This window comes from Myotis brandtii, unplaced genomic scaffold (genome assembly GCF_000412655.1).
Source record: "Myotis brandtii unplaced genomic scaffold, ASM41265v1 scaffold94, whole genome shotgun sequence".
NCBI classification, from domain to species: Eukaryota; Metazoa; Chordata; class Mammalia; order Chiroptera; family Vespertilionidae; genus Myotis; species Myotis brandtii.
Window position 1 is genome coordinate 1,340,939 of NW_005371876.1, and position 14,787 is coordinate 1,355,725.

A 14,787-nucleotide genomic window follows, 5' to 3' on the forward strand; every position below is an offset into this window, starting at 1 on the left:
CTCCCTTTCCCCATATCGTGGGTACGTGTAAACAGTGGATCCTTATTCGTTTGTTATCTTTAATTCCTGGAGACCAAAAGAAAATTAAGGTTGTGGAATAATGTGACTGTATGTCATACCACTGAACTGTACACTTAAAAATAGTTACAATAGTTAAGTATTTGTTATGTATTTTCACAACAATAAAAACTAATTTATTGATTAGGGGGAGAGGAAACTAATTAGAAACTGCAGTATAAGGAGGGATTTTACAAAACCCACTCCATGACTTCCACATGTAAAGATGCTTTTGTGGTTCAAAAATCTCCAAAGTCCCCTCAGTAATTGCCTTACCAGTCTGCAGCATATTCATGATCCTCCCGTTGTGTGAGGCTATTCCCCAGCAGAGCCCTTAAAAGCCCTTTTGTATTTAATTGTTTGCAGATCTATTTTCTTTTTCCTTGAAGACGTGTCTGATGTTCTGTAAGTGTTTTATGTATAATGAATGAATGGCTGCATTAGCGATGTGAGCCCTCAGCTCCCAGAACCTTCTCAGAGAGAATTTTCTATCAGGCTTCGTAGTCCCCCATCCCCACCTCCACCCTGTCCCGTGTTACCCTTTGATTCCTTCAGAACTTGAACCCTGTATGAAAGTGCTTGCTTTGCTTCTTTGCTTGTGCGCTGACATGTGTATGTTTTTCTCTTCCCATTGGAAAATAAGACTTAGGAGGATGAAGACCTTGCATGTTTTGTCGTCCTCGCATCTCTTCTGTTGAATGAGTCAATCTGTGAACTTTCGGAAATAGCAGAACTCATTCAGAATCAGTTTTGGAGCACAAAGTGGTCAATTAAGATGAATAATGTCTTTGGGAGGAAAAGTAATGAAGAAATGGTTCTTTGATTTTTCACACATGACTCCCGCTGGTTTCAGAGGCAGTTTCAACAAGAATATTCTGTAATCCTGGAGCAACCCATTATCATGGAATTCCATGCCACTTTGAGGTGGTTACTTTGTAATGTTCTGTGGAGAGTATAAATTCTGTATGGCTTTTTAAAAGTGCAAATATATGCAATGAAATACAGTCCCATGAGATTTAACAAATAAATGCACCTGTGCATCTCATACTCCAGTCACGATAAGAACACTTCCCTTGCCCCAGGAAGTCCCCTGTTGATTTCTTCCACACAATTCTGACCTCCCCAAACCACTGCTGTTCTCATGTCGATCACTATGGGCTTGTTTGTGGTGGTTCTCCATGGGCCCACTTCTCCTGCATAGCCAGTCTTCCTGACAGAGGTGTTTATCTCCTTCTACCGTCTCAGACAAATGAGAGACTTTCTCGGTTCCTCTTTTTTTTTTCTTGGATTTGTTCCCCATGGAATCCTCTGTCCTGCTTCATTCGGGACTGGCTGCTCTAGAGGCCAGGCATAGATAGCTTCTTTTCTGAGGCATTCATCATCTGTGTCAGGGTCAGAAAACTAAGAACTAGTAGGTACTTCAGGAGAGCTAGGGATTGTATGCCTGTGTGTACAAATATAGAGTAGCACTTCTATGAATTTTGACCTGTCTGGGTATATTAAAAGTGATGAGTACGTATGGATACCTTTGCTCCATTCCAGGATCACACGGTTCATTCTAGTTTTTTTCCCTTTCTGTGCTTGTAACTCCTTTCTGTGACAGTAAGAAAACTGGCTTTCAATATTCCTAATATATTTCCTATTCAATCCATTCCCATTATGTAACCAGTCGCATTCTTCATTACCACACCTTCTCCCATGTGGACATTTTCTTGCACGTCTGTTCTCGCTCTTATAACCCACATCAGTGCCCTGTCCCCCACTCAAAGTCCCCCATGCAAACTCCTCAGTTGTCCTGTCCCACCTAATGGCTCAGGGCTCAGTTGCTCAGAAAGGGAAGCAGATGGGCCAAGATAAATCTCTTGATTCTGTCTTCTATTACTCAACATTTTCCTTTCTTCCATCTTCCTATACCAAAGAATACTACTATCCACCTGTTTACCTAAGCTCAAGATCTAAATGCCCTTGAATATTTGCCCTTCTTCCCCCTATTCATGGCTATTCTCAGCTAAATCATGAGCAACAACTACATTATATTTAAAATCTGTCTCACATCTTTTTATCTCTCTTCATTTTTACTGTACCTATTAGTCTCCTCACTGATGCTCCTCTTTCTACTATGTCTCACTTCCCATGATTTATTCTTACAGAGCAGCTGGCACGATCTTTTAAAAGCGTAAGGCATACTGTCCTTTCCAAGCCTCTACAATAGCTAAGATCTAGAAACAACCCAAGTGCCCAAGTAGATGAGTGGATTAAAAAGCTAATTCCATTGTGTTACACAATGGAATCCCATGCAGCTGTAAAAAAGAAGAATCTCTTACCCTTTTTGACAGCATGGATGGACCTAGATACTATTATGCTAAGCAAAATAAGCCAGTTAGAGAAAGACAAATATCACATGATCTCACTTATTTGTGGAATCTAAAGAACAAAATAAACTGATGAACAAAGTAGATCCAGAGGCATGGATGCATGGAACAGAATAACAGATCTCAGTGGGAAGGGGTGGAAGAGACAGGAAGAGATTAACCAAAGATCCTATATGCATATATTATAACCCCTGGACACAGACAATAGCCTGGGGAAGGCTTGAGGTGGGGCAGGGCTTGGGTGGAGGGGGGCAGAGAGGGAGAAAATGGGAGACATCTGTAATACTGTCAACAATAAAATAAATTTTTTTTAAAAGCGTAAGGCATGATGTCCTTTTGAACCCTCCACTGGCTTCCCATTGTACTTGGAATAAAATCCATATTCCACCTGGATGTATGGTGGTCAGTCCTGGCTGCACATTAGCATCACCAGGGGAACTTTTAGAAGCACTAAGCCTGGGCCCACCCAAATATTCCAATTACATCAGAATATTTGAGGGTGTGGCCCGGGCACCAGTGCTTTTTCAAGTTCCTGGTGAATCTGGTGGGCAGTCAGGCTTGAGAATCATGCCTTCCTCTAACCACCTTCATACCTTCTTCTTCCCTCTCATGACTGGTTCCTTTCAGCTTCTCAGAGTGACCTTTCCCTGATCACCTCATCTAAAGCGATGTCCTGTGTCACCAGTCATCCTCTGCCGTGTTACTCTGGTTGAGCACTTCTTAGCACTGTCGTTATCTGAGATCATCTATGTATTTCTTATTTTTTTGCTATTAGAGTATAATCTTTACGATACATTTGCTCTCCACTACACCTTGGTGCCTAAATTAGAGTTTAATAAATAAATATTTGTGGAATGACTATGTATAGAAGGGAGAAGAGCCAAGTGAGGGCCTGTCATGTGGGAGCCAGGAAGTGAGAGAAGTGTTTGCACAGGAGATGAAATGGAACAGATGATGCAGTGTTGAAGTATGGGGAAAATCTGAGAAACCAGATAAAGTAAGCGTCTCTGACAGTGGAATTAGGAACTCTCTGATAGCTCAAGTCAGAGGGGACGGATTTTTCCTGTACTGGGGCAGTACCAGGAAAACAGAAATGACGGTTTCCCAAATGGAAGAGCAACCCGTAGCATAGAATCACTTTTGATGTTCACTATGGTTGCTGTAAACTTACTCATCTCACCTAAATGTTGGTAAGAGTAGCCCTCTGGGCTCAGCCATCCCCTCATTTCAGTAATGTGCTAACTTCAGGGAGCATCTGAGATGCCTACCAGTTCACATCACTCATTCATTTGGTTATAGCTGCTTGTTGATATACCTTCTCTACCTCTTTGCATCATGATACATTCAGAAGCCTAATCACATAACCATATTTAACTATAATTATCCTGCTTTAAACATTGGGATTGATTGAAAACTTGTATTCTTGGCTATATCACAACCCAGGTTTGTAATGCAGAAATGAGCAAACATTCTCTTGACAAAACTTCAGTGATACTTTGTGCTCATTAAGAGAAGACAGGGCTCCTTGGAAAAGACACTAATGCCAGGAAAAGGAAAAACAGGAAGGCTGCAGGAAGAGAGGAAGACCACATATGAAATGGGTTGACTCCATAAAAGAAGCCACGGGCACGAGTCTACAGGAGCTGAGCAGGGCTGCTTAGGGCTGGACACTGGGCATCACTCATTCATAGGGTCGCCACGAGTCGAAGACGACTCAACAGCACATGACAACCTGAACTATTACCATATCCCTTGCAGTTATTAGCAATTGAATTTATGGAGTCTTTACAGTATATGATTAAAACTCTAGATTCCGGCAATACCCTGCTGCTGCCTAATGCCAAGCAAAATGTTCCCTTTTACAAATTCAGCGTGATAATTGTGTGCCTTTAGATAAGGGTTTTATACTTACCACGATCTAGAGGAGACTTAGGAGGTAAAAAAAAAAAAAGGTTTTTAAAAATGACAGGTTTAGGAAGCATAATTCTGTGATGAATGGCTGTGCGAAAATACTGTTTACAAAAGTACAGGTAAATTGCTCTCTGAAAGTGAAGTGAAGTCTGTATTGTAACAGCTTGGTTTTATAGGACATTGAGAGAGAAAACTGGTTGGAAAAGACTCAAGAGGGAAAGGGGGGGAGAGAGATCATATAAATTATTTAAAATGTCTGTTTTAGTAGTATAAGGTGACTTGTGGAATGTATATGTATATGGATGAAAATCCAGAGTCATTCATGCAAAAACTCATAGTATTTATGAAGGTGTTAAGAGGCTGTGTTGCCTTCTGTCTTTTTTTTTGTTGTTGTTTCTCAGCTTGCCTCCCTCTCCCCCATCCCAGGGTGAAGATGAAACCATTTACTTAGGCAATAGCCATTGTCATGTGTTAGCAGACCCAAGCAAGTATGTGCCAGTGCTAAAGACTCTTGAGACCCGGGAGGTATAGTTAGCGTGGTGTTATTTAGGGTGGTGTTATGTCTAGATCTCTCGCACACTTTGGCTTTCTAATCTGGGAGCAGTATTTCCTGTTTCAATATCTTTCTCTCAATCATGGGCCTTGATGCAAACCTATAATGATCCCACAGGACAATGCTCCATTTCTCCCTGTAAAAAACAATAGCCTAATTTATTAAATTTCTGAATACTGTTAAAAATTTTTGAAAATGTTATTAAATCTATGTGCAAAGAAGGTAAGTTCAACTTTCTACTTGTAACATGTCCAAAATAGATTGTGTGACTATTTTCTTGATGATTTTACATAGAAAAAATTACAAGAAAGGTCTAGAACCCTATTAGCAATTACCTAACATTATTTTAATTACAGCTTGTATCTATTCCCTGTGTGTTTATGGCTGCTTTACACATATGTGCCTCTTACAACAGGATGCCTGATGGGCGTGGGGAATAAGGAAAATTATTACAGTGAATTACCTATAGTAGGTGTTCAATAAATATTTAATATAAACTATGTTTATGGACAGATTAAATTGTATACTCTCTCTACAAAATACAGCAGTGATGGTGAACCTTTTGAGCTCGGCGTGTCAGCATTTTGAAAAACCCTAACTTAACTCTGGTGCCGTGTCACATATAAAAATTTTTTGATATTTGCAACCATAGTAAACAAAGATTTATATTTTTGATATTTATTTTATATATTTAAATGCCATTTAACAAAGAAAAATCAACCAAAAAAAATGAGTTCGCGTGTCACCTCTGACACGCGTGTCATAGGTTCGCCATCACTGAAATAGAGGGTGAGAAAAGAGATATAGGTATATGTGTATTTATTGGAATTTTGAAAAGGAAGTTAAAACCTTTTCTTAAAGCCTCATCAAGCAAATACATAAAACCTTTATTACTGTGGGGGCTGCTTATAGCACTGCCAAGAATTAATTTGAAATGTTTTATTATTGATTTCATTGTTTAAGTGCAAATATTTGTATATATAAGATTTGCTTCCCCAATTTAAAGTTGTTCCATAATAGTTATTCTTATGCTTGGAACGAGAGAGAGAGAGAGAGAGAGAGAGAGAGAGGAGAGATCATATAAATTATTTAAAATGTCTGTTTTAGTAGTATAAGGTGACTTGTAGAATGTATATACATGGATGAAAATCCAGAGTCATTCATACAAAAACTCATGGTATTTATGAAGGTGTTAAGAGGTTGGGTTGCCTTCTGTCTTTTTTTTTTGTCTATCCTTTCTCCAAAGGAGCAGAGATGAAGCATGATTCTAAATGAATTTTAAATCCTTTAGTTATTAGGAGAATAAAGCTCTAAAATTGATCTAGATTTTTATTGTATAATAAACCAAAATGTGCATAATCTGGCATATTACCTGTAAATTGTCTCTTGGATTCCACCTACTGTTCTAACAGAATGTGAGGATGTATATTGCTAATATCTTTATATTATCCCAGATAACATAAAGGATTGTGTGTTCTCTTATACCTTGACAGGTTGGTACCGAGGATATACCCTCCAAAATAAAGCTAAAAAGGTATGGCTTATCATTCAACTTTTGAGTAAATCTGTCTGCTAGTTTCGTGTTGTGCTGTCTGTCCCATATCTGCTCTCCGCTGTCTCTAGACCGCGCTTGCTGTCTCTTTGATGGCTATTCTTTAGATGTGAAAGCATATCCTCTGGTAAAATAGTGCATATACCGTCAACTATTTCTTCATCAGCCAACTCAGGATAAAGGCCCAGAGGTGGCCTCTGCAGGCTTCTTGCTCCCTGTCCCTCAAGCTCATCAGTGTGGTGATACAGTGACATTGCTGTGGTTGGCTCTGTCTTTCTGGTCAGGCCTCCACCTTGTCCTCCTCAGCCACACTCAGTATTTGCACTTGCCTGTGTACACACACACACACACACACACACACTGTTAACTTTGACAATTTAATAATCTACCAAAATAAAGGAGTGTTTGCTTGTAATATGAATATCAACTCAATTGGTATTTTGCTCCTTTGATTCCTTCCCAAATCCTGGTGCTGAATGTTTCTACCCACAGATTGTAGCCTGTACCATATGCCTTCATTTATAACTTAGTTATTTTCATTTAATGTCTTGCTGACTTTAATTTCTCGGGGCCTTCAAACAGGGGCCTACGATGGCGTGACCTAAAGAAGACCTTTCTTTCCGGATGCTGGTTACGCTGAGTCCCTGGTTTTTACAGCCGTTCTGCTTCTTGGTTTGGGTTTAATCCCATCAGTGTTTGTTCTGCTCATTACTGTGGAAGTGGTAGTTATTTTAAAGCATAATCAGAGTTAATTATTTTGAAGTTCTAAATTTATTAAAGGGCAAGAATACTTATGTCACTTAATTCCCTATCCTTTAAAAAGTTAATTTTTTAAATGAACAAAGAAACTACTCTCAGATAAAATCATATGAATTTAAAGAACAAGCAACATTTTTTATTTTAACTGGTGACTGTGACTCATGTTGAAACAAGGTCCCAGTCCACAGCTTTTCCTTTCAGAGTCTGTAGTGTAAGGATCCTTCATGAGCATAAACGACTTTGGTTTTTGTTCTTTTTTTTTATTGATATCAGAGAGAGGAAGGGAGAGGGAGAGAGATAGAAACATCAGTGATGAGAGAGAATCATTGATTGACTGCCTCCTGCACACCCCCTGTTGGGGATCGAGCCTGCAACCAGGCATGTGCCTTGACCAGAAATCGAACCCTCACCTCCTGGTTCATAGGTTGACAATCAACCAGTGAGCCACACTGGCCGGGCACAACTTTGGTTTCTAAGGCATCCTATGACTTTCTAATAGATCAGGACCCATCTAGCTTGTGCCTTTATTATCTGCTTTGAAATGTGGATAGATGGGGTGCCACTCTAGGATCTAAAGGACAAGTTCTGAAGGTGGTTTTAATGTATTTTCTTAAAACCCTCTTTAAACTTTAAATCTCACCCTATAGGAGGATTATTTCAGGAAGGGCTTCTCTTAGTTCTTGATAATTAAACTTTGTGATTCAACAACATGATAGAACACACAAAGGCTGTGCATTTGCTCATTGGTTGTTAAGTTGAAATATCTTCCTTGTGGGGAGATCCAGGAAAAACAGGGGATTTAAAGTCAGTTGTCATGAATTATGCTCAACTTTTGACACCCCTTCATTAAGACATCTATTTGAAATGCCTTCTAATGTTGTTTTCTTCTTCGTTTGCCAGTCTTAGGGGAACGCCATTTGAAAGGCCTGTTATTTTAATGGAAATTTTTGGTGTCATTTACAAGCAGACATAGCCATTTAGAGTGGTGATAAAATGAGCTAGTGGTTTCACAAATTGAAGAAACCAGACCTTTGTAGAAACAGATATTGATCCTGGCAGGATTGTGAAAGTGTGGATAAGGGCAATGTCTGGAGAATCTTTTTTTTTTTTTTTACACTCAAGTGAGTAGTTTACACTGAGAAAGGAAAAGCAACAATGAGAGATGAGCTGTAAATCAGAACTATGTTACCCAGGTTCATAGTGTGTCGTAATGGCATCGGACAAGTTCTACAAGCCTCTGGTTTATCTGAGCAATTAACTGTCTGTAAGTGGACTTACGCTGTCGTAGGAGGAAGATGCCTACAAATAACATTGTGATGGTAATACAACAAAATAAATATTCTCTTACTATGAAAACCATTGTACCTGTAGACCCAATATAACGAATCATTGTCACAACATGAGTCAGTGTTTGTTTCTATTACAAATGCTTCTATCTTGGACTTCTCCCAGTTATTAAGAGGAAACTAGTTATCAGATTATGAATGCATGAGAATTGCAATTGGTCCTTTACCTTCTTGATCTGAAAAATCTTCTGCAAGGATAGTCCTTGGAACTAGCAGTGTTACATCTTAATGTAACCTCCAAATATGGCTCTTTATAACTACTACTTCAAGTGGTTCATCCTTATCCAGCACTCTACTTTCTTAATGAGTTCTGGACAGATTTTTATTCTAAAATATACATACCATAAAGTTATTAGACACACAAATTAGACACACAACCGACGCCGGTTGAAGTTCACTCGTTTTCTGTCTCTGAATGGATTGAGGATCTCTGGGTACACAGGAATCTTTGACCCAGTCCCCCAGACAGCAAGGTGTCCCTCTGCCACATTTGTGGTGAGCACCCCTGCCATGGGATGGGCCACACTGACTTTAGTAGACACAGGGCTAAGAGCAGTGGAGCCATGGTGCCTGTTAAACAGGTTCTTCTCTTACTTCTCCTGGCCCGGCATGCAAAATACCATAAAACAAAGAACCACAATGCTCGCTCCAGATGGCAGTTTCTCTGCTTATTGATGAGCGTATCTCACAGTTAAACAACAGCAGCTTTTGCCATGGAAGGAAACAGACATTCATGGCTCGCTTCCTGTTGCTTTGATCTGATCTTCATTTCTTCGGTTTCCACTGACCAGCTTCTAGTCCTTCTTTTAGGCCTTTGTGGGCTTTAGTTTTCCCCTGGGCAGTGCCACAATACTGGTGTAGAACTGCCTCCTAAGTGTGTAGAACGGAGAGCAATTTGAGACTGGGAAGTGCTAAAAATAACCAGATAACCAGCACTAATTGATTTGGGGCACATTTGGTTAAAGTGAAAGTGCTGAGCGGAATCACTTTGGAAGATTACAATAATGTTATGGGCCACGACATACAAAGCCCTCCGTCTCACTAATTATGTGAAATCCTTTAAAGGGGATCATCTCATGGCGTGTAGGGTCTGATGGGATTTAGGATCTCACTGTTAAAATCCTCTCCACTGCTGCAGCTCTGAGCTCACCTGGGCATGTTTCCCTGTTCATTTATGAAGCGTTTATCTTAAGCCCTCTGAAGCCAAGTCTTCATTGCCGCCTTTTCAGTGTTTCAGCTGTGATTTCACTTAGGTAGCCTCACTGTGATTGCTGCCCTGCAAGCCCGGCTGCAAAAGGCAGCTACTGTCCAGGAGTTCTCCCGCCCCTCCATTCATTCTCGCTGCCGTCCGTGCCTTCCTCTGGGCTGAGATTTCTATGGCCATGTAACCAAAGTTCTTCTCTCTGTAGGGTATTTTCCCTGAGACGTATATCCATTTGAAAGAGGCAACTGTGGAAGATCGAGGGTAAGTTCCATTTGGGGAAGACTCTAAAAAATGATAAAGATGTAAAATTTTCATTGCAGAATGCCTCACGAACTAGTGCATGATTTCTCTCGACTCATTAATTTGACTTCTCAGATTAGAAAAATAAATAAACACATTTTCCCGGCACAATTGTTTATTCTGTCTTCTGTTCTTATAATTGTTCCTCCCTGGCATCCTTCCCAAGGACAGAAAAGACAGGCGGTGAAAGAATAGGGGGTCTTTACCTTCATCTTGCACTGCCTGTTCACCGATTGCATGTGCATGTGTGCACACATGTTAACGTTTGACACTCCTTTGCTGATAATATCTGAGACCCCTTTTGGGAACTCTCAGATGAGCAAGCTAATGCCTGCACTAGTCAGCCCTGAATCTTGGACAAGTCCGCCAGCCTCAGGCCACCGCGGGCTTGGGAAACAAATCTGGCCCGATGTGGGTCACGAGCTTGATGAGAAATTATGGAATAACGTGCATGAACGTGCTCTACAGTAAACTTCATGTTCAGATATTTTCTTGTTCACCTTTCTGTTTGTCCTGGAAATTCCTGCCTCTGGCAGTTATGAGGAGTGAGACACTCAGCCTGAAGTGGGGGAGAGGCCATGTAGTTGGCGAGCCCACAGCAGGGGAGTTGAGGGAACCAGGAGTGCCCGGAGGCAGACGGGTCCCAGGGCTGATACTGAGTAGAATGGGTCATAGACTCAAGGCTGCCAAACATTTTCAGTCATAAATTCTGCCTCCTGTATTAGAGACAAGAGGTGGAGACATGTTCAAATACACTGGACTCCTCAGAAGCTGAATATGGACACCCTGCCCTCCTGGACAATCTTTTTCCCAGAGGGCCACTCCTGGGCAACCTCCTGTGTCACTTGCTTGCTACAGCCCCGTGGGCGCAAAGGAGGCGTGGAGGGTACTCCCTCTAATTGGAGTTGCCGTGTAAAATGCAGGATGCTCAGTAAATCTGAGATTTGGGTAACAACAGTAAATTTTTATAGTGTGTTCCAGATATTTCATGAGACATGCTAAAAAAAGTAATTGAATCAATCTGAAATTCAGACTTAACTGGGCATCCTGTGCTTTTATTTAAGTCTCACAAACCTACCACAAATCCCCACTCGTTTGCTTGCTCTCACTCTCTCCTTTTCTCTGTTTGCTAATCATAAAAATGCCAGAGAGGATTTATGTGACTGAATGTCAGGCCTACCTTGTCCTAAGTCCCCTGTGAGTCAGAGGAGTTTGGTACGGATACATTTTCTGTGCTGTAAGGCAGCAGATGAGAAGAGAACCTAGTCCCATTCCAGAAAACGCACTGCCCGCTGCCCGCCAGCAGTCTGTGTGGCCCCAGGACCCTGTGCGTGCGCTTCTCCATCCACCCTCCCTAAAGAAGCGGGTGCTTGGCAGACCCAGCCAAAATACTGGATTTGGGCTTCCCTTCCCGGTAATCGCTGGAGACAGCCTGGCTCAGTGATTGACGCTCCCATAGAGATAGATGCAAAATGGAGAGGTTGAGGCTGGGCTAGGAGTCCATTGCTTTGCTAGAAGATGAGTTCATTTTAAGAACTGCGGTGTTCTCTGCTCCTTCTCTTTTCTCAGATGCTTAGGTATGACAGTTTCCTACACAAACCTCCCCGCAGTGGGCAAGTTTTGCTTTGTTTCAAGCCCAGCCAGCCCCATTTCCATCTCTGAGCTCTGGGGACTCTGACCTCTGTCCAGAAGAGCAGTGACAAGTCAGCTCGGAGTAATGCGGGCATTTGTCTGGTTCTCTTTAGGCAGAACGAGACCGTGATTCCCGGGGAGCTCCCGCTGGTGCAGGAGCTCACGGCCACGCTGCGAGAATGGGCTGTCATCTGGCGGAAGCTCTACGTGGTGAGTTTTCCCCTGGGGCTCGGAGCGGGTGGCGTTATTCCTGGGCTCTCAGCCTGTCTGTCCTGCTGCAAAGCCGTCCTCTGCAGGGGGCCAGCCACGTGTTAGTCTGTGGGGACTGGGTGCATCTTACCCGGACCATGCAATGGTTGATAACCAGCAGGTTCCCATTCTCCAGAGTAGGGTCATTGGTGATACGGGGGGTGGGGGGGGTGGGGGGGTGGAGGAAGTGGATATAATCATTAGTTCAGTCTTTTCTCAGCTGACACCAGGCCGATTGTAAAGTAATGAGGATAACAACTGCAAACACTTGCATAGTCCTAAGTGCCAGGAACTATTATTAATCCTACAAGGCTCCTGTAAAGTAGGTACAATTATGACCAGCTTTTTGGTGATGAAACTGGGCCATTCTGTTAACCTCTGTATGTATTGAACACCAGGGGCAGCTATCTTGCAAGAGGCCAAGAATGTTCAAAGTCTGTCAGCAGCAAGCTTGTACCTGTATCCGCTTTAGGATGTGCTTTTCACGACGTCAAAATATACAAACACTGTTTTCTAAAGTTCCTTCTTTCCCAGTGGCCTCGTGGATAAGCATTGCTAGGTCTTGTCTCTGGAGGCATCTTCAGCCTTCCCTGGCTGGCCAGAATTCCTGGAAACGTGCTTCTCTTGTTCTCTGTGAGAATGAGTTCATCCAGGGACCACACTCCACTAGGTGGCCTGGGGCCATTCTCCTTCCTTTATGTGGCTTTTTTTAATCTAGATTGTTTTTCAGTCATGTGTTGATTCTTCATTTTGACTCTCAAAAGCCAATCTTATAAGTTATTGGGAGCACATCACTCTCGACCATGAAGAGACAATAATCAAAAACTCACTCTGGCATAATTCTCAGAGTTCCTGTAAAGTACTTCGCTTCCACCCAGGGCTGTTGTTTCTCAGGGTGGATCACAGCAGCAGAAATCACCAACCCCTTTGGTGGAAAAGCACAAATTTTTCTCTGCCTGCCCATCCTTCAAGGCCAAGTTTAAGCCCTTTCTTCTTCATAATCTGTCTTCTAAAGACACTAATCCATACGTTTCCTTCTGGACTATAGGAGCACTTACAGCTGAACCCATCATCTGGTCCTTCGGGGATACTGCCTTGTAATGCGAGTGATATTTTGATCTTTTTATGTTTCATTGAGGAGAGAGCTAACCTGTACGTTCTTAAATCACAAACCCCAGGAGAATAGAGATGCTGTTTTAGTAAGCCCTTTGGCCTACGTCCATCATCTTATATTTCTACTGAAAACACTCTCTAGTTCTGGTTAATTGATTGGTTAGTGGTGGATGGAATAAGTTTGATAGATGAGAAATGATGTAGACATCAGTTAGCTCCTTAACATAGAGTTCCTGGAAATCAGTGAGTGGTGAAACGTATTAGATAATAAGTACCAGAGAAAAGGGTTTTTTTGAAGGTGGAATGTACAAGGGTGAATGTGGTAGACTTTTCCTCTTGCTAAAACACAGCTCTTGTGCTGAGTTTATTATCTCTGACCTCCACACGTCCACAGGTAATTGTGCCAAGTCTACTCTTGAAATGAGAATAAGGGAACCAGGGAGGAAGAAGTACGATTCATATATTTGGGCGTCCAAATCCCTTAGCAGTTAAATGGCAGTGAGCTCAGGTTTGGGATTTCTTATGTGGGTGTTCCACTATTTGATAACAGAATTGGGTTCTAAGTTTTAAAAAAAATCCATCTCCTGTCAGAGGGTAGCACATTTTTCATCATAATTTTGGCATCTATTAAAATAATTATTTTGTTCTTTGGGAATATTTTAAAAATGTCTTACAGCTGCTATTGGTTGACTAAAATACATTCATTGTGGGAACCTTAATCAACTGATAAGGTTGAGCAGTCTGCTTCTGCTTTTGATGTGCGATCACCATTAAGAAATAATCTACTTCCCCCAGCCAGCCTGGGTCAGTGGTTGAACGTGGACCTATGAACCAGGAGGTCACAGTTCGATTCCCGGTCAGGGCACATGCCTGGGTTGTGGACTCAGTCCCCAGTGGGGAGGCGTTCAGGAGGCAGCTGGTCCGTGGTTCTCCCTCATCATTGATGTTTCTATCTCTCTCTTCCTCTCCCTTCCTCTATGAAGTCAATAAAAATTTATTTAAAAAAAATAATCCACTTCAAATGGTTTTGTTATAAATCATGGTTTTCTCTGTTTTTCCCTTGTTCCTTCCTAAACATTGATGGTTCACTTTAGACAGAATTTCTAAACTTCTTTCTCAAAAATTTGTGTGTCAAAGGGAAAACCTCAAATATTATGCTTCACTGGGAAAAAGTAAAAGGAACCAAAATCTGTAGTTTTTACCACCACCAACCCCCCCCACCACCACCACCACGCACACTTTTTTCCCTGTTTCTGTGTTCTGATTCTGTGTGTGAGTTCCTTCAGCCTAGGTAATGATAAATACAGATTTTTCTCATCTATATCAATACTTATTTCTCTCGTGCATTTCCTGTCACAGATGATGAGCTGTGCATTCTGCTTGCCTCCAACCTGTGGTACCTTAGAACCTCCACATTGCCTATTTCTGTTCCAGGTCTAAGTGCACGAGGAATTGATGTAGACCAAGCATGTCAAACTCAAAGGCTAACATGGGCCAAATAAACAAGGTTTAGGTTTATGTGGGCCGAAAAAAACCCAAAAGTTTTAATTTTCATAGAAGCATAGGTTTATTTCGATAGAGACATGCTGAATACAAAGGGCTGAAATAAATGAGGAATCCTATATATTAAAAGGCTAATAAGCAAATTGTCCCCTTGACCAGGAGTACAACCGGGAGTTTGACCAAGAGGCCGGCTGGCTGGCCAACCGCCCACGGCCCCTTCCCCCGGCTGGCCCCCC

General features: G+C 41.8%; 1 protein-coding gene across 1 annotated transcript in view; it reads left to right on the forward strand.

Moving 5' to 3' along the window:
* Window positions 1-14,787, forward strand: part of DOCK5 (dedicator of cytokinesis 5) — a 160,760-nt gene that overhangs the window by 12,535 nt on the left and 133,438 nt on the right. The window contains exons 2-4 of the mRNA XM_014533084.1: window positions 6,387-6,427; window positions 9,960-10,015; window positions 11,800-11,896. Coding sequence (XP_014388570.1) covers window positions 6,387-6,427; window positions 9,960-10,015; window positions 11,800-11,896 — 194 coding nt within the window. The remainder of the gene's footprint in view (window positions 1-6,386; window positions 6,428-9,959; window positions 10,016-11,799; window positions 11,897-14,787) is intronic.